Source organism: Psammomys obesus, unplaced genomic scaffold (assembly GCF_907164565.1).
Source record: "Psammomys obesus unplaced genomic scaffold, mPsaObe1.curated_primary_1811, whole genome shotgun sequence".
NCBI classification, from domain to species: domain Eukaryota; kingdom Metazoa; phylum Chordata; class Mammalia; order Rodentia; family Muridae; genus Psammomys; species Psammomys obesus.
The window spans coordinates 2,801,045-2,821,003 of record NW_026596225.1 but is presented as its reverse complement, the minus strand read 5'-3'; the positions used below and the strand labels follow the sequence as shown (position 1 = coordinate 2,821,003).

The window sequence follows — 19,959 nt, the reverse complement described above, 5'->3', positions numbered from 1 at the left end:
TGGCAAAGAGACACTGTCCAAATCAACAAAATCAGAAATGAAGAGGGAGACATAACAGCAGACACTGAGAAAATTCAAACAATCATTAGGTCTTACTTCAAAAGCCTACATGCCAGAAAATTTGAAAATATTTCTTGATAGCTTCCACTTACCAAGTTGAAACAAGATCAGGTCAGCATTAAATAGTCCCATATTCCCTAAGGAAAAGCAGCAGTCATCAGAATCTTCCAACCAAAAATTGTCCAGGCTTAGATGGTTTCAGAGGAGAATTCTTCAGACCTACAAGAAGAGCTAACACAAATACTCTTCAAAGTATTCCACAACACAGAAGGAACATTACCGAATGCATTCTGTGAGTCCACAGTCACCTTGATACCTCAACCACACAAAGACTCAACAGAGAAAGAGAATTTCAGACCAATCTCGCCTATGAACATTGACACAAAAATACTTAGTAAAATGCCCACAAACTGAATCTGAGAACACATCAAAGATATCATCCACCATGACCAAGTAGGCTTCATCCCAGACATGTAGGGATAGTTCAACTTATGGAAATTTATCAACGTAATCCACCACATAAACAAACTGAAAGGAAGCAAAACAAAACAAAATACCATATGATAATCTCCTTAGATGAAAAAAAAAAAAAAAAAAAAAAAAAAAAAAAAAAAAAAAAAAAAAAGCACTTGATAAAATCCAATATGCCTTCATGTTTAATGTCTTGGGATCTGGGACATATCTAAACATAGTAAAGGCATTATACAGCAAGACTATAGCCAACATCAAACTAAATGGAGAGAAACTTAATTCCACTGAAATTGGGGGCCAGACGAGGCTGCCCATTCTCTCTATATCTCTTCAATATAGTACTGGAAATCCTAGTCAGAGCAATAAGACAACCAAAGGAAATCAAGGGGATACAAATTGGAAAGGAACAAGTGTCACTGTTTGCAGATGATATGATAGTATACATAAGTGACCCCAAATACTCTACTAAGGAACTTCTACAGCTGATAAAAACCTTCAGCAAAGTGGCTGGATACAAATTAACTAAAAAAAAAAAAAAAATCAGTAGTTCTCCTGTATACAAAACACAAACGGGCTAAAGAGAAATTAGAAACAACACCCTTCACAATAGCCACTGGAAATCATAAAGAATCTTGGTGTAACTCTAACCAAGCAGGTGAATGACTTGTATGGAAAAACAAAACAAAACAAAACTTCAGGTCTCTAAGAAAGCAATTGAGGGTATCCGAAAATGGAAAGATCTGACATGCTCATGGATTGGTAGGAACAAAATAGTCAAAAATGGCCATCTTATCAAAAGCAAATGACAGACTAAATGGAATTCCCACTAAAATACCAACACAATTCTTCATAGACCTTGAATGAACAATTTTCAACTTCATTTGGAAAAACAAAAAACCCAGAATAGCTAAAATAGTCCTGTACAACAACAGATCTTCTGGAGGAGTCTCCATTCCTTAGCTCAAACTATACTGCAGAGCTTTTGTTAAGTTTACATAAATGTATACAGAACACATGCCAAAATTATGAATTAAAATTTGGTGTCAGGCGTCTCATCTCCCAAAGCAAAACTAAGAATATCCTAAGTGTAGAAATGGGAGGTAGATTTTTATTTCCTGAAATTCTTAGTGTCTGTTAACTATTAACTTTTTCGTTTCCTTTTATTCTTCTGGTTTGAGGACAATACAGTGAGCAGGAGTTGTTCCAGATGTGTTCCTTGTTTAAGGGAATACCTCTTCCTTCTAGAAGGGAAAGATAGCCCTAGGTGTTTTCTTAGGGGTTAGTTGTTGTGGTCTTATCCCTGACCATGGGGCAGGGAGAGATGTTGGTGGACCTAGTCAGTAGAAAAGTGTTCTTCACTACTGCAGGGTTCTTTAAGACAACTGGAGTGAATAAGTACCACTAGGAGATTGGAAAGAGATCAGATGTGGGCCATTTCTTAAAAGCTGACTTCCAAGCTCAGTTACAATTGGATTTCTATAACAAAGAGTACAAATGGGTCTGTGAGAATGTTCAGAAGCAGAAAAGCTTGGCTGCTTGATCCCCCAGTACCTTAGGGATCCTTTGGGGACACTCATGACCAAGGACACCTCCACTACTGCCCTCTCTTTCTTTCTTTCTTTCTTTCTTTCTTTCTTTCTTTCTTTCTTTCTTTCTTTCTTTCTTTCTTTCTTTCTCTTTCTCTCCCTCCCCCTCCCCCCTCTCTCTTTCTCTGTTTCTTTCTCTCTCTCTTTCTCTCTCTTTTTTTTTTTTAGATTTATTTCTTTATTTATACAGTATTCTGCCTGCACGTGTGCCTGCGTGCCAGAAGAGGGCACCAGATCTCATTATAGATGGTTGGGAGCCACCATGTGGTTGCTGGGAATTGAACTCAGGACCTTTCGGAAGAACAGCCAGTGTTCTTAACCTCTGAGCCCTCCCTCCAGCCCCACTGCCCTCTTTCTGCTGTGTGTTTGTGGAAAGAATGGGCTTTCTAAGGTTTTTAAGTAGAAACACATGATTTGTTATTCAGACATATCTTCTTATTGTAAGCTTAAATTTTTCACCAGACCTACTTTATTTAGAGTTCTTAAACACCTTTACCTCCCTTCCAACCACCCCCCCCCCCCGGCCTTACAGAGATTAGTAGGGAAAGGGGCTGTAGACCTCTTTTATCTACTTCCTGCTGATTAGAGTCAATGGGTCCTTAGGGGATTACCAAACTCAAGTCTTCAGGATACCAGCAGTGCAGCCCAAAGGCCAACACCAAGCAGCAACACGAATCACGATTCAGAAGATTGGGATAAGTCGGCGAAGGCAGCAAGACTCGGTTGGATTGCCGTGAGAAGTTCTCTGCAACGTTTCTCTGCGAAGTCAAGTGTGGAAGATCAGTTCAGTGATGTCGACCCAAAAAGCCATGTCTCACTGTTTGTGAGCTTCTATATATCTTCTCTCCTCAAAGTCCAAGCACAGATGTTCTCAGCTGGCCACATCATGGCCCTGGCACAAGAGAGCTCACAGCAAGAGAGCTAGCGCACAGCAAAACATCATGTGCCCTCTCACAAGCCAGGTTCCAGCAAAACACCACCTGCCCTCTGAGAAGACAGCTTTCAACAAAACACCACCTGACAAAACTGAGTCTTCCAAAAACCAGAACCTTCCACTTCAACCTTTACTCTAGCCATGTATATTGGTCCTAGCCTAGTTAGTTGCCTGAATACGTAAGTACATAAGAACACCTTTCTGCACTCTTTCCCATCTTCCTGCTCCTCCTCTTCTCCACAGTGTTTCCACAGCCCTTAGCCCTCACTTTATTCCAAAATATCTTTCCAGGCTCACCATTTGCCTAACAGGTGTCCAGACTTTAAAGGTTGTAGTTCCTAGATTTCCTCATACTGTAGAAATTTGTGTGTGTATCTCAGCTGTAACTTCCCAGTGACTAAATGAGATCATAATGTAAAAAAATGGTGGCTTTTTCTCCAGTTAAAAAAAAAAAATTATGATGTTTTTACATCCCGAGGTCAGCGTTGTTTGTTTGTTTTCTGAATAGTTTTCTTTGTGGGGCTATTTGAATGTTTATGCTGGGTTGCTGTTTGAACTGGTTTACAGGGTGGAGGGGCCCTGTGCTGTCTGCTCCATTTGTTAACATGGCCTCATTGAGTGTTCCTCAACTTGGTGTCTTCTGCTTCTCCTAGAACTCTGCATCACCATTACGATGTGAAACACGCACACACGCACGCACGCACGCACGCACGCACGCACGCACCTATGCACCTACCTTGAGGCCAGAGCCAAGACGGGCCTTGTTCTGTCCTAGGAAGCAGCTTGTGGAGATGCCAGCTACCTGGTTTGTTGATAGAGCTGCAGTTGGTCTCAGCTTCTCCAGGTATAGGGTCAGGGAGGCTTTTCAGAACAGAAGGGTGAGGGGCTGAGGGGCTGCAGTCCACCCAGAAATGCCAGCTTTGTGCCCACCCGCCACCACCTCCTTCCGAGAGTCTGTGGAGTCACATCTAAGATGCAGTGTGGTCTGCGGCCTCCTGTTCCCAGGGGCTCCGTATGACCACTTACGTAGTCCAGGGCCCCTGGCAGGGAAGTCCTGGGCAGGTGACTTCACACCTCAGCTTCAGTTAGCCCCATCAAAACAGTCCTGACAGGCCGAGGCTCCAGGTGATTGTAGATTTCCTTAGCACTAACCATTAAGCAAGCATCCTTCCCTTTGATCTCAGCTGTGCTTGATGAGCCCACTTTACAGAGAAGGAAAGTGAGATGAGAGCAGTGTCATTTTGCCCCAGGCTACCAAGTTGGTAGACGTGTAGTCAGATTGAAGTATTTCATAATATTAGATAAATTATTTCTGTTCCTTTGGGGCTTCTCAGGAGAAACAGCGGTTCTCCAGGACAGTCTACTTTCAGCTTTGAGAATACGGGGTAAAGGTCATGCGCAGTCCGCTCAATGGTGCTTTCATTTTGTTTCTCCAGGGCACCTCCATGCTGTGGCTGGAGAGTAATTGCTGGCACCTGATCTAGTAAATAAGTGCCTGCAAACTGCATGTTGGTCTAACCCCACACCCACTCTTTATTAGCTGTGTTTTTTCTATTGTGGAAAACTGAGCCAAGCTGCTGTCTCAACAAGAGGTTAATTTGGGCTTACAGCTGTGGTCCCTGGTTGAAAGGCTCCCTCTGGTGATGGCTGTGTGGTAGAGACCAGGAGTGTACTCTGTCTGACCTGCCTACACAGCCACCTAGGTTTGACCTGAGGGCTCCCCGTAATCGCTGTGTGAGTACTAATCTCCTTTAAGTGTGTGTGGGGCTAGATTGAGTTGTTAGCTGTCTGTCCCTTACTGTAGGTATTACATGTCAACACAGGAAGTGCCTTTGTTTGTTTGTTGGGGATTTTTTTTTTTTGTCTTGGGGTTTTGTTTGTTTTTTGAGAGCTGTGGCTTAGAAACTATCTGCAAACAGAGCACTTACCTTTACATTGGGAACACTCAGCTGCTTGCAAGACTCAACAAAATATGAACTTGTATAAATGCTTAACAGAAATAGTTATTCCCAAAATTTAGAAGTCTCTGACATGTCTGCTTATTGAAGAGTGCTGCCTCATTTGCAGTCCAGTGTGCTCTGTTTAGAAACAGAGGAAGACTTCCTCCAGAATTTACACTTTGAAATGTAAATTGTGGGCATTTCTGTGGACTTTTCTTCTGGGGCACAGGCTCTAGGCCTTCTGGGGTTAGTCAAGGCTTAAGGTATGGCTTAGCAGAGGCCATGGAGAAAGTTCTGTATTCAGGAAGTCCAGCAAGAAGCTAGCATTCTGGCCCAAGCTCATCATCCTTCCTTCATCCTCACTTCTTTGCAGACACTTTGCACCCTCCTCAGCCTTTCTTGCGTCTCCTCTTCACTCTGTGGCTTGTATTGCTTCACTGAACCAGGCACAGCTGGTTCCTGTAACATAGTGACTGTTGTGGCCAGACCTAGAATTATGACATGTCTTGAAAGTTGACCTGTGACAGCCTTGTTCTTCTATCACACGTGGTTTGCACCTTTCACAGGAAAAGTCTGAGCAAAATTTCTGAAGCAAAAACAGAGTTCCAGCTGCCCTTGAGGCTCTGGGAAAGCAGAGCAATCCACAGGGGCAGCTGCCAAGGATGACAGTGTGTCCCAGGAGGACCCTGAGCTGATTGTCTCAACTTCCTACTGCGTGTGGACCTTGCTGGTGACGACTAGTTTTGATGCTTGCGTGTGAGCCTCACTGACAGTCAGGAAAGGGCGGTGCCACATGGAGGATTCCCTGTATCTCCTGAGAAGAGCCAGCAGCAGCACTGGAGAGCAGAGCAGCCTGCTCCGTGGGGCAGAGCCCAGATCTGTTTCCCCAGGCTGTTGTGAAGTTTTAAGGTTATGTTTATAAAGTGTGCTCATTCAGAAAAGCAGAGGTTGCTGATTTGCATCACTTACAGGGAACCAGATCATTGTAGTGTTGGGTGTTTTCTGTGCCTGTGCACGCTCTCCAGCGTGTCTCACTTCCCTGCTGGTGGCCCTGCTACCTCTGCTCTTGGACCTAATGGCGGGTAGACATTGCCTTGTGTAGGTGCGCATGCTCTTTCTAGAAGTCCTTTCAGCCCGAGCTGACCTATCTGTAGTTGTAAGGCAGCGAGTCCTGCAGGCTGTCATCCCTGCCCTCCAGGACACTGGGTTGTAGAAACAGGTTCTGAGTGTGAAGACCTGGCAGTCTGTGGTTCTGGCTGCCGCTGGGAGGAAGCTGGTCGCTGGTGTGTTTTCTAACAGCCCCTGCCTTGGTCTGTGGACAAGTCTGCGGTCAGTGCCACAAGCCTGGGTCATGAGCTGTTGATGTGGCCAGGCAGCTTTCTGTGTTGGCACCTGTGTGTAAGCAGCACCCTTCCCTCCGGTGTAGGTGACGGTCTGTGGTGACTTTCGTGAAGCTTTCTGGAACGTAACTGTCGTGGTCATTCGCTGTTACACTAAGTAACAGCACAGGCTTGCTGCCCACCCCCCTTAAAGTAACAGGATTCTGCCCTGAAGGGAAACCTCAGAGGATGTCTTACATCAGGGCTGCAGTAGATCAAGTTGAAGCAAGTTAGAGGCATTCTGTCTTCTTCCCGTGGAGCCCTGTGCAGCCACGTTCAGAGTACTGGGGACCAGGTTACTGAGCAGTGTGTGCAGAGTCTGCCAGGGATTTTTTTGCCTTTGACTTGGTTTTATTTGTGTGTGTAGGTGTGAGCACAGCTGTGTGTGCAGGTGTGCTCATGCATGGTATAGTCTGGGCAGATGCGAAGGTGTGTGTGCACGTGGAGCCGCGTTCTTTGACACAGGATCTTTTGGGAAACCTGGTACACCCTGGCTCCTCCTCCTGGTCAGCCCCCATGCCGACTCAGTGTAGAGGCGGGTTCTGAGCGTTCAGACTGCGGCCCTCTCGGACACTGGGTTTCTTTAATCAGATCTGGTGAACAGTTAGGAAAAGTTTGTGAGTAAGAACTTGCCTCTCATTTATGAACATGTGAACACCTGTGTGCATAGTATTTGGTGTTTTCTCCATCATCTTCATGACCATCTTGTTTTTCTCTCCTTTTTAAAATTTTTAATTAATTAATTCAATTAACATCTCAGTCATAGGCCCCTCTTCTCCTCTCAGTCCCACCCTCCCTCCTGCATGCCCTCTCTCCTATTCCAGATAATAGAGGAGTCCCCTACCCAGACCCCCCAGCTCATCTCTTCAGGTGAGGATTGAGTTCATTTTCCTTCCCTGTGGCCCGGTAGGGAAATCTCCTGGAGGAAGTTATCAGAAAGCAGCAACATAGTCCATGTCAGAGACACCCCCTCCCCTAACACAGTGGGCCACACGAAGCCTCGGAGGCCCATCAGGCCGCTTGTAGGTAGAGGACTGAGGTCCAGACCATTGTCTGTAGCCCTGTGGTTGGTAAAGCTAAAGCTGGGCACCCTCTGGCAGGATAGTTTCTTTCTGTTGCTGTAAGTGGAGCTGAATTCCAGTCAGAAGTTTCATCTTCTCCTTCCTCCCTGAATTTAATTTCTCCCGTTTGGATTACCATTTCCTCCCTCTGGAGTCAGGCCGTTATCTTGTTATGGTTTAGCTCAGACTTGGAAGTTCTTTGATGGAACACTAAGTTGTTGAGCCCCTGGTAAAGAGAAGCCCTGAATCTTGGAGACCATGAAAAGCTGGGACTGCAAGCCAGATGCCTGTGGGGACAGAGCAGGGCTGCCAGTTCCTGTCACTTCTGAAGGGCCCAGCGCCCCAGATGGCCTGGTGTTCCACAGAAGCTGAAAAGAAGGGTGCATGGTTCTGTGTGTGTCTGTCCACGTATGCATGGGCAGACACGCATAGTTTTACTTGTGCAATCTAGTGATTGTTATGTGTAAGCCTAACTTTCATTTAAGTTTGGATTGGATGGATCACCTGCGTGGCCCATGTCACATCCCACATGACTCATGTAGTCAAACATTTCAGCATGATTGTGTCAGTGACCCGAGATGACCTCAGCCCGTATTTGCTCACGTCTGACAAGCTCGTGTCCTGACAGAGGTCTAGAACTTACGTGTTAGTGGCCTCGCACTGTAGAGCAGACTTTTCAAGACAGTGGAGCTTCAGGCTAGATTCCCCGTGGAGCATCTCAGATGTGGTTTTTAGTTTCTTTCTTTCTTTGTTTTGTTTTGCTTTTCCAGAGTTTTCAACAATTGTGTTCTCAGTGGAAACAAAAGAGTCTACTAACACAGAAACTGGCTTCCACAGGCATGGAATGTACTAACAATTGAAGATTGAGAAGTTAAGAATAATCATGACTCTACCTAATTATCAATTTGTTACTTAATTAGTCTTTTTTTCTTTCTTTAAAGATTTGAACATGGAATTCAATCCTTCAGACCATCCTCGGGCCAGCACAATATTCCTCAGCAAATCTCAGACAGACGGTAGGTTCTGATTCATCTGCTTTTAATATATAGTTAACCTAAATGTGGACGTTGCTAGGATTTGAGTTTTCATTTATGGTAGAGTTCCCTTTAGACCACGAATTACTGCGTGTAATGGTGATTCCCTTCATTTACTCCTTGGTAGTGAGATACAGTTTTAGAAGCCACTGTCACCATTTTGCCAATGTAGCCCGCTTACCTCTGCGTATACGCCATAGCGGGGATAGCTGAGCCAGGATGTCCCTTCAGGTCTTTCTTCTGGCATCCATCTTCCTTCTTTTTCTCCAAAAACTCAAATCCTTGTACATTAATAGCTTCAGTTTCTCCTAACTGTTAGGGCTTTGAACTCCACGTGCAGAACATGACTGAGTTTCTGATAACAAACAAAAGGAAAAACGACCTCTTCCACTGAGTGCTCTTCTCTGCTCTTCCCATTCAGGTTGCTGCCTGGGCCTGGGATTCAGGGACAGTTCACTGCCACAGCGTCTTCCTTCCTTCAGACACGTCTATCTAAAGAGTAGTCGATTTGTTGCTGATTTTTAAACGTAGATCTTTCTAATATGCATACTAATCTTGGCAACTTAGATGACTTAGGTTTGAGTGAAGTGGTTCTAAGAGAGTTGGTTGTTTTAGGAACTAACTTGACCAGCTTAGTGCAGAGAACTTAAGGCTCTTCTGTTGCTCTTCTGTTCTAGTCATAAACGGCCAGTTAGGACAAGAGCCCCAGGTGCTGCCCCACGTGCTGCCAGGTTGCAGTGTCTGTGTTTAACTGTCCCTTCCTTAACTCTGCAGCATGTTCCCTTGGACATCTTCCTTGGAGCCTGTCACTCTGATGGGATTTTTCAGTGATTGGGAGCGTGTGGTCCTGATGGGAGTCTTTGTCTAGGTTTTCCTCATACATCTAGAGCAGTGGTTCTCAACTTGTGGGTCACGACCCCTTTGGGGGTCACATCAGATTTATAATAGTAGCAAATTACAGTTATGAAATAACAGTGACATGGTTTTATGGCTGGGGTCACTGTGGGAGGAAGTTGGCAGCAGTGGGAAGGCTGAGAACCATGGTTCTAGAGCCAGTGCTCAGCACTGACAGGATGCAGTCTTTGCTCTTGACCTGTCAGCCATTAGCTGTTATCCACAGCAGTTAGCTCTCTCAGCTCCTCAGCTGAAGACCTCTCCTCTCCTCCAGCCCTGAGTTACTGTGTGACAGTGGTTTTCTAATCTTCTTCCTGACCCATTTTATATAGTGCACAGGTTACATTCCCTGCCCACATACTGTTCTCTCTCTCTCTCTCTCTCTCCCCCCCTCCCTTCTTCCCTCCCTCCCTCCCTCTTTTTCTTTCTTCTCTCTTTCTCTCTTTTTCTTTCTTTTTCTCTTTCTCTCTCTTTCTTTCTCTCTTTTTCTTTTTCTCTCTTTCTTTCTCTCTCTCTTTCTTTCTCCTCTCTTTCTCTCTTTCCCTCTTTCTTTCTTGTTCTCTTTCTTTCGATCTTTGTCACGTTCAGGCTGATCTGTAAATCTTGGGCTCAGGTGATCCTCCCTCTTAGCCTACTAAGTAACTGGAGTTATAGGCAACTGGCACTGGTCCTGGCTTCCTTTATTTACTTTCATCTTTAAAACTTTAAAAATTTTTGTTGTCATCCAATAATACATGTTTTTAGGGAGCAGCCTAAAAGCTATTGCTTCTGTGCTTGTGTGCTGATCAGTTTAGGAGATGTAGGTGTTAGACATCTCATTTAACATTTTTTTCCCTTTTGTGCTATGAACACCGATGATCGTCTCTAATTTGCAGTATAATATTAGCCGTGTTCACCCATCTGTGTAACAGAACAGCAGACTTGAATTCCTAGCCAGCTTCTTTGCACCTATAACCGGCCTGTCTCTGTCTCATCTCCCACACCACCAGGCTTGTGACTACAGTTTTACTCCCTACTTCTATGAAGAGTCCTTTGAAAAGCCTGTGTGTCAGGCGACCACACTGTTTGTCTTTCTATGATGAATGACTTTGTGTCACACTGGATCTCATTATTCAGAGTGAACTTTTTGTTTGGGTTTTTGAGACAAGGTCTTCTTTTATATCCCATACTGGCCTGGATGGAACGCAGCTGTCCTCCTGCCTCAGTCTCAGTACTGAGATTGCAGGTATGTGCCAAGGAACCAAGAGCTGTTCTTCATGGGTACAAGCCTATGTAATTTGTCATCTCTTACCTGTTGCTTAAGAGAGAGATTACTGTCCTTCCTCAGCTTGCTCTTGCAAGTGTGCACTGACAGGTTGCGGCCCCTGAGGGCCAGCTGGCCCCTCCCAGGGGTGGCACAGCAGTTACCCCGTATATCAGGTATTTACTTTACAACTCATAACGTCAGCACAATCAATTATGAAGTAGCAGGGAAGATAACTTTATGGTTGGGGTCACCGCAGCATGAGGAGCCATATGGAAGGGTCAAGTGGAGGCAGGAGGACATAGGTAGTAAGTTTGCAGTTCTCTTCCCACCTTCCCTTGGGCCAGCTCTTTCTCCGCAGTTGTTCCTAGGGCTGTAGGAGGTAAGGAGTGTTTTTGGGAATGGAGGTTTGGGGGGTAGGGGTGAAGTCTTTTAACCAGGCCAGGTCTGTGGGGGATACTTTCTTGGGTGCTGTGGTTTGTTCTTCTCTTGCATACTGCCTTGGTTTGAGGACATGGCTCTTCCAAATTCAGGTGCAGTCATTTGGAACCAAAATGAGATTTCGTACTCTGATTTTCCCGGGGCCTGATGTCCTCAGATACAGTGGTTAGGAAGCACAGACACAGAACCGAGAGGACTGAAGGTGGTTTGCCAACAGGGTGGCGTTCCCTGCCCATGTCATTGTGGCCTCCTTCTGCTGGACAGCCCTGTGCTGTGCTCTGTTCGTCAGAAAGAATACCTACTTATTTTTTTTATCTCTGAGCACCTTCAGCTCCCCGTCTATTAATGCTGAAAAGCTCTCTCAGTTGTTCCTAGCCTAGTAGCCTTTCATAGCCTGATCACCGGTCCCATGATACCTAACAGGCTGCTGAAGTCAATGATAATGTGACAGCCATCTTGTAAGCAGCTAGACGCCATGCGTAATAATGCAGGCTTTTATTCACAGCACTTGTGAGGCAGAGGCAGGTGCGTCTGTGGCCAGCCTGGTCTACATAGTTTGAGTTCCAGGCCAGCCAGGACTACATAGTGAGACCGTGCCTCGAAAACAAGCAGAGAACAGCCAGAAATCTTTGAAGGATTTCATGAATCCACAGTGATTGGAAGCTGAAATCCATCACCACCTGGTCATAAGCTCTTGCTGAATGTGGTTGTTGGTTTTGCTTTGTTTTGTTTTTCCACACACACGTGAGTGCATGAGTGCAGGTGTCTGTGTGTGAGTGCATGGCAGCTGTTCTTGGGGACAAAGGCATTGCGTCCCCTTGGCTGTAGGAAGTTGTATACTGCCTCAGGTACATGCTGAAAATGTGACTGGGGTCCTGTGGGAGAACAGTGATAGCTCTTAACTAATGAACTCTCTCTCCAGGCCCTGAGGATGTGCCTCATCTTTCAAGTGAAGTTGGTAACTCTCTCTGAGACTGTAGGAAAGAGAGGAAGAATAGATAGTCTACTGGGCATCAGGCGTGGTACCCCAGATCACCACAGCATAAGTCACCAGAGCCCTGTGCCCCTTTTACACTGAGCTCCTGCCTTTGGCTAGGGCGTGCCATGCTCCCAGCTGGGCCTGGCATCAGGGTCATATTAGCATGGCACCTTACCCTAGAATACAGAGTCTGCGAGGAGAGAGGGTGGGCTCCTGCCGAGAGGAGAAGGCGGTTCTTTGCTCCTCGGCTCATGCCTATCTTTGTACCAGCTTTTCCTGCTGCAGATAAAGTGGTCTTGAACCATCCAGGTAAGAGTTACTTCTGAACATCTTAGAAGCAAAGCAGGAATAGGTTAGGTGTGGAGAATACTGGCAGTGCTGTGCAGCGACGTACTTAGGAAAAACCCTGACGCTCCTTGAGGCATCATAATAGTGCGTCCCCTCCAAGTTCAGAATGTTCTAGGGAAACACAGGAACATGTGCTTATGAAAGCAGGAGAGGATGGACACGGCGAAAAATGCCCTCAACTCGAGCTGTGGCAGGAGAATTGAGTCAGCTCAGCCTAGTCTGCAGGATAAAACCCTGTTTGAAAAAATAGTGGCGAAAATTGTCAAAAAGTGGAATCAACTAGGAAAAACATAATACATATGGCAAAGTATGTTTATAGTTAAAAAAATAAAAATACAGTCAGTGGAAATGCAGGTACCAGTACAAAAGAAGACCTGTTTCTATTGGTATGTTTATATGTAAGTACATGTATATTAGCATTCATGGAGAAAACACCCATTTTTAAATGTATGCATGTCTATAAATGCACACAAGAAAGAGACTTAAAAATACACACCAAAGTATTATGTTGGGATTGCCATGGTATGATTGTTTGTGTGTATTTCACAAGCATTAATCTTTATTTGTACCATTTTTAACGTTTTTACTCATAGTGCTTTACCTTTTCCAAATTTTCAACATAAATATGTCTTTTATAGTAAGAATTAATCTCTGGTTATAGCTCGTTGACATGCCTGTTTCTGAAGAAAGCGTCTGGCCCTAACTGTTCTCTGTGGAGACAAGTAGATTAGTCGCTTCCTGCTGTACGGTGCTGCCGCATAGTCTCTGTCTTGCAGTTTCCTTCTCTGACTGACTGTGCACATCTGTGAAATTGTCCTGCTTGCCCTGTGGTCTTCTCTTGCCGTTTAATTTCCTCTTGCATGCACACAGTGTCCCAGTCCTCAGGTCTGGGCTTAGAAATAGAGGAAGGTCTCCTTCCAGACCTGCTCCCTTCCTGCAGTTCTGAGGACATGAGCTCACCCGGATGCCTCACCCAGGGCTGGTGGTGGGGCTGACATCCTTCTCCAGTGCACACTGTGTCCTGACCATTGTGTTCTTGACCTCTGGTCAGGGTGCGCCTTGGCAAGGAGGAGGTTTGCTGCCCTCCAAGGGGCCGGCCAGTTGTGTATGTGCGTGTGCGCATTTGCCGTCCTGCCTCTGTAGAGCTGGTTTTGAGCCCCACAGAGGTCTACCTGCCTCTGCCCTCCTTTTATAATCTGCATTAGCTGTGTTATCTCCCCATTCAGTTCTGCTTCTTTCAACATTATGCTGCGTTCTGTGCAGAAAGTCAAAGGCTCCCGCTCAGTGGCCTGGCCACCAGTCCCTCTCACGGAGTAACCAATATGTCAGGTGTAGTTGTTCGTAGACTAGCTGAGCTCTGTTCATCCACAGCCTAGCCATGGTTCTGCTGCAGTGGAACTCAGTTTTCCCCAGGCTTTATAGTAACCATTGCTGGTGCTGCTCCTGTAAACCATCCCATCTCAAGCTGGGGCCTCACCTTTCCCACCAGTCACCTCACATTGCTCTGTCTGGGCTGCTTTTAGATTTCCAAAGAAGATTTCTGAGAGCCTGCTAGGCACAGTATCCTGTGGTTGGATGGTGCCTAGCACTTGCCTTGAAAAATTCTCTCAAAATAAGTGGAAAGAAGAAACGATGTTTTTCATGACTGCTGGTAAAAGAAGTTAGCTGAAATCGTGTTATTACAGGAGGGCTTAGGGCAGGTATACAGGAGCCCGTGTATACCTTAGCGTGCACGTGGAGGTGGCAGGGCAACAGTGGGTTTCTTCCATATGCTATGTCAGTATCAGGCTTGGAATTCAGGTCATCATGCTTGGGGGCAAGCACCTTTTCCATCTTGTAGGCCCTGAGTGTTTGTTTTAACAAATACCAAGGAATAACATAGCCATGCTGGATTTTTCCAGAAAGCCATTCTGTGACATTGTGGCTAGGACTGTCCCTCTGTTTCTGGGGACAAGAGGGTGTTACTATCGAGATCTGGGGATGATAACCAAGAACATCGACAATAGTCTGTAATGTTTAGGGGTCTACAGGACCCCATTGGCAAACAACTCTAAAAGAGCTAACACATTCCTGATAGTGGGTTTTTATTTGCTGGTATGAGGAACCTAGCCATCTGTGTTGTTGAGGCATCATCTCCCCATCCCTTATTACTCAATGACTGCATTTAAGCTCTTTTATGTGTATTTATTTCAGAAAGCTTCTCCTGTAGTAGGTTTCCATGCACCTTCTTCAAGAGGCCTGTAATGTTGGTTACCCCTTCCCATATTGCCTCCTCTACGCTGCTTTCTGTTCCTACCCCATTTAATCTTTCTTGCTCCACTATTCTCTTTTTCCTCTGCATATCACCATGTTCTGACTCCCCTCTCTTGAAGCATCCTCCACCCCCATGACCCTCGGTTATGTTCCTGACCTCTCTGGGCACTCTGACTTACCAAACATACAGACGTTGAAATTGATAGCTAGAATCTATACATTAGAGAGAATATGCAGTGTTCATCTTCCTGGGTCTGGGTTACTTCTGTCAGAATAATTCCAGATCTATTTACCTGAAAATTTTGTCATTTTTTTTTTCTTAATAGCTGAACGATACTCAGTGTGAAAATACATTTCTTTGGGTGATGGACAGTAGATTGTTTCCATTTTTGGCTATTGTGACTAGAGCTTCAGTGAGGGTTGATGATTGGGTATCTGTGCAGAAGGATATAGTCCATTAGAGAGAGAGAAAGGATATAGGTGGCTCATGTGACGATCTGTCTTTAGTTCTTTGAGGAACCTCCACACTAATTTCCATGGTGGCTGCACTAGTTTTCGTGGATCCCTTTTCTCATATCCGACCAACTCCTGTTGTCGTTTATTCTTTTGCTCTGAGCCATTCTGACCAGGGTAAGGTGAAACTTCAAATAAATTTTAATTTGCATTTCGTTGGTGTCTAAGGATATTGAACATTAGAAAAAATTTCTTAACCTTCTGTATTTCATCTTTTGAGAATTCTGAATAGTTCCCTGTCCCACTTTTTAATTGGATTGTTTTATAGACTTTTTTTTTTTTTTTTTTAAGTTCTTTGTATGTTGTAGAAATTAACCCTCTGTCAGATGTATGGCTGGTGTCTTTCCTATCCTGTAGATTGTGTCTTCTACTGAGTTAGAGTTTACTTTGTTGCTCAAAAGCTTTTTGGTTTTATGAGGATTCATTATCAGTTGCTGGTCTTGAATCTGGTATTACCAGAGTACTATTTAGAATGGTTTTTCCTAGTCCTGTAAGATGCAAGCATATTCCCTACCTGCTTCTCTCACAGATTTAAGCTGTCAGGTTGTGTCCAGGTCCCTAATCTATTTGAAGTTGAGTTCTATGCAGGGAGTGAGATGGAGATCTAGGTCATTCTCCAGTAGCTGAGCAGTTTGACCAGCACTGTTTATTGAGGACGCTGTCTTTTCTCCAGTGTGTGGTTTCAGCCTGGTTATCAAAAATCAGGTGGCCGTGTGAATATGGGCTTATATGTGTGTCTCCAGTTCTGTTCTCTGGATCATTACGTATGTTTTTATGTTTTATTCCACTACCATGCTGGTTTTATTACTATGACTTTATTACTGTAACTTTTGTTACTATAACTTGAAATCTGGGGTGGTGATAGCTATAGCAGTGTTTTCATTGTTCAGGATTCTTTTGGCTATTTTAAGTCTTTTAAAATTAATTAAAATATTAATTTTAAGGTTGCTGTTTAAATTTCTGTGAATAATTGCATTGGGTAGGTTTGTTTGTTTGTTTGTTTGTTCTGAGGCAAAGTTTCACAGTATAGCTCTGGCTGGCCCAAGAGATCTCTCTGCTTTTGACTCTGGAGGGCTATGATTAAAGGCATGTGCCACTATGCCTGACCCCTGTATTGGAATTTTGATGGGGAATGTATTGGATATGTAAATTGCTTTTAGTAGGATGGCCATTTTCATAATATTGAACCCTACCAATCCATGCACATGGAAGTTATTTCTGTCTTTGTCTTCAGTTTCTTTCTTTACAGTTTTTATTTACAAGTGTTTTAAGAATGAGCTCCCTTTGCTTGCTGGTCCAGATCTCTATTTCAGCTACATTCGAGGCACCTAGAATAGATTTTTAGGGGAAAAGCAAGTGTTTTCTTATGAATGTCGAACTGTTAAATATAGAAAACTCCAGTGCCGTTCAGCTTATTAGTTAGAGGGCTTTGTGGGTACAGACTGCTTGCTCGGATGACGAGGTGAATTTGCCCTTCGTTGAGGTAGGGCCTACTCGTTGCAGAAACCTGTCCTTCGTCTCTTCTACAGGAACCGCTGGTGCATTGATGGACTAGTGTACGCCCGTAAGAGCTGGTGTAGAAAGGACAACACACAATTTAGTGACAGCAGTTTATTACAGATCTCTCTGTGTTCTCGGACACCTTTTTGGCTTTTGAGGCTGAAGGGTACCTGTTGTGACAAAAACTGAAGCTAAAGCCATGCAGAGTACTTAGGCAGTGAGGCTGGACAAGACATGGTTTGGTGTGGGGAGGCTCACCTGCCTCCCTGAGGGTGGAGGCTGCAAGGGCTCCCTGGAGCCCTGTCAGTGGAAGCCCAGGCCTCTTCCCAGCCCTGCAGAGGAAGCAGTGTCCTCCACTGCAGAGCACTTCTGTCCCGCTCACTTGGTGTGCTGTTAGGGATGTCCTCGTGGCCCTAATAATCTATTCATGTAATGTGGGCCTCTAAGTGTCCGTTTGTGTTACAAGTAAACAGTTCTCTTAATTACCTTACCTGTTGGGAGCATTTACTTCTTCAGTTGACCTCAGATATACTTACTATGGCATTGTGAAAGTGTCTCTGTAAGTCAAGTTTAAGTCTGTGTTTGTGCAGCTGCTTTACACTTCAGATTTGTAATTGGATAACTGGGAATCTTAGTTGGTAGAAGGACAGGACCATAGCAAAGAGGCCACCTGCAGGGGTGTGTGCAAACATGTAACATTTTTGTCCCATGTTTTGTTTCCACAGTGAGAGAAAAACGCAAGAGTCTCTTCATTAACCATGTAAGTGAAGCTGCCGCCTCGTGTTTTCACAATGCTCTGCAGGAGAGTGTGTGGTAGGTGAGGCTGGCCTGTGTGCTGTGTGAGGCGTGGGGATGCTAACTTGCCTTGGAAGGGGCTGCTGTGGACAAGACCTCGGTGCCCCCGCAGATCCTGCACAGGTCCAGACAGAGCAAAGGCTGTTCATCTCGAACCTCTCACTTCTGCTCACTCCTACATTCCTGGTTTCTGTAGTGCAGTTCCCTTTGAATAAATGTAATCATTTTCAAAAGCCGTTGTGTGCTTCCTCTCTCCTGCACAGTGGCTGTTTGTGGGACACCGCCTCACATGTTTGCCTGTCTCAAAAGCAGTTTGTGTGTGTGGGCAGACTACACATGGCCCTTTAATTTTAAAAGCATTTTTAAAACTTCCCTCTAGTGCCTTGGCCATTGTTAGCGGAGTTTCTCCTCGTGGTGGCCGCAGAGGCCAGTGGCAGGCACACCCACCTTTTCCAGCTTCTCTCCTCCCCTCCTGTTCTAAGCCTGTTTTGTCCTTCACACAGAAACCGGCTTCGACAAGGTAAGAAATGATCAGTTAGGTCAGTTGCCAGAGTGCATGTGCTCTCAGCTCTCACGGTGAAAACTGCAGCGACACATTTGACCCTACAGAGGCTTGCCTCGGGGCCCTGAGACGGCACTTTGTAACGCGTGGCTCCCGATGTACTTGGAGACTGCAGCGAAGACGCAGGGTCGACAGTGGTGAATGCTGGGCCCATGGGGCAGCGGGGACGACTACTGTGTGTGGGTCCCTTCTGGAGGGCAGAGCCTCCAGTTCCTGTCAGCTTGCTCCTTCCTTCCTTCCTTCCTTCCTTCCTTCCTTCCTTCCTTCCTTCCTTCCTTCCTTCCTTCCTTCCTTCCTTCCTTCCTTCCTTCCATTTTGCTTGTGTCATATGAAGGGACATATATGCCGGTGTCTATGTGTGTGTGTGCACGGTGTGCGTGCCATTCAGGACAATTCACAGGAGTCACTTTTCCAGCGGCCTTGCGGAGTCTAGGGATGAAATCAGAATCATTAGAGCTGCCCCTACAGAAGGCCTCGACCCCTGAGCCACCTTTTCAGTCCACTGTCAGATGCCTAAAGCACTTTACTGGCCTCTTCACTTGTGTTGTTGTTGTTGTTTGCTTTATTTTTAACAGCCAAAATTGTTTATTTACAGTTGAAGTCTTTATACACTTATAATACAGTCAGTTTTATACATCAAAAGATAAACAACATAAAACCAGCATAAAACAAAGCTGGGGTAGAAAGGCAAGCCATTTTTCTTTTGATTTGTTAGGGTTAGGTTAAATTTGGTAAAGAAAGAACTAAAGAACATCAGTGTCTTTCTGTTGAAGATTGAATTTCACAGTTTTGTATCCCTTGTAGGCAAAAATAAGACTAATTTCCCACACACACTGTTAACACACTGTAATTTCAATCTTGGAACTTCACACCAACCTCCCTTTCAACAAACGCCAACATACCCAAAACAAAGGAAATCTAGAAGAGGAGACAACAAAATTAGATCCTCAGGGAAGGGAGAGTGGAAACAGTAGACTCCATTCCGTCCTTCTGAGTAGCACTTCCTGGCTCGCTAGCATAGTTTGTAAAGCTTCTTCAGGATCACAATGTGTGGCACGAGAAGCACTGAGGGAAAGGGCTGGGCCTCTGTGCTGTAGTCATGTGTTTTCCTGAAGCTACGAGGTGAGTGATCAGTGTTGTCTTTTCCAGTTGCTTCCTCATGGGGTGAACCTGCCTGCTTTCCCTGCACTAACACTTAAGCTAATGAACACAAAAGGGAACAGCCGAAGTTGCAGCCAGACCCCTAGTCCAGTTTGAGGGCATGTGAGGACAGAGGGGCCAGGCTACTCTAGGTACTGGGGAGTGGGGCCGTGTGTTCTCACAGCTCCACCCTTAGTGTTGGTTTTTGTGTGCTCTGTCCTGTGACCTCACCTGTGTTGTGTGCGGTCCTGGCATGCATCTCCTGCCTAGTCAGTACCCATGGGCCAGCATGTGGATGTGGGTGCCAGGGTGTGCACTCTAACTCAGCTTCCCCGTGTGTTCTCCAGCTGTCAGCTGTCCTGCAGTGAAGTCAGAGATGCTGCCCTCACACGTTCTTGTTCTTGAGGGAAGATAGCTGTGTGCTAAGTTTTTCACACTGTTCTCAGACTTGTCTGCTGATGAGCACCTAAGTTCTGCTGCTCCTAGAAAAAGCCAAGTGTTGTTCAACCACATGAGGTAGAGTCAAAGGGAGAGCACCTGCATTCGGGCAGTACAATTGTGAGTTTCCCAGCTTGTCTCTTAAAAGTTAGGAAAAGTGCCGGGGAGGGTGGTGGTGGAGAACGGCTCCGCAGTTGGAGGCACTTGTCTTCAGAGAACCTGTGCACAGTTCCCAGCACCCATGTAGGGAGGCTTACGGCCTCTTACAGCTCATGGGGACCTGACACCCTATTCTAGCCTCCTCAGGAATATCTGTATGTGCTGAGTATATGTATGCGTGAACACACACACACACACACACACACACACACACACACACACACACACA

The 19,959-nt window shown here is 45.3% G+C and overlaps 1 protein-coding gene across 1 annotated transcript in view; it reads left to right on the top strand.

Moving 5' to 3' along the window:
* Ccny (cyclin Y) overlaps window positions 1-19,959 on the top strand; it is a 109,531-nt gene that overhangs the window by 52,294 nt on the left and 37,278 nt on the right. The window contains exons 2-3 of the mRNA XM_055595790.1: window positions 8,373-8,447; window positions 17,362-17,396. Of these exons, the coding sequence (XP_055451765.1) occupies window positions 8,373-8,447; window positions 17,362-17,396 (110 nt within the window). The remainder of the gene's footprint in view (window positions 1-8,372; window positions 8,448-17,361; window positions 17,397-19,959) is intronic.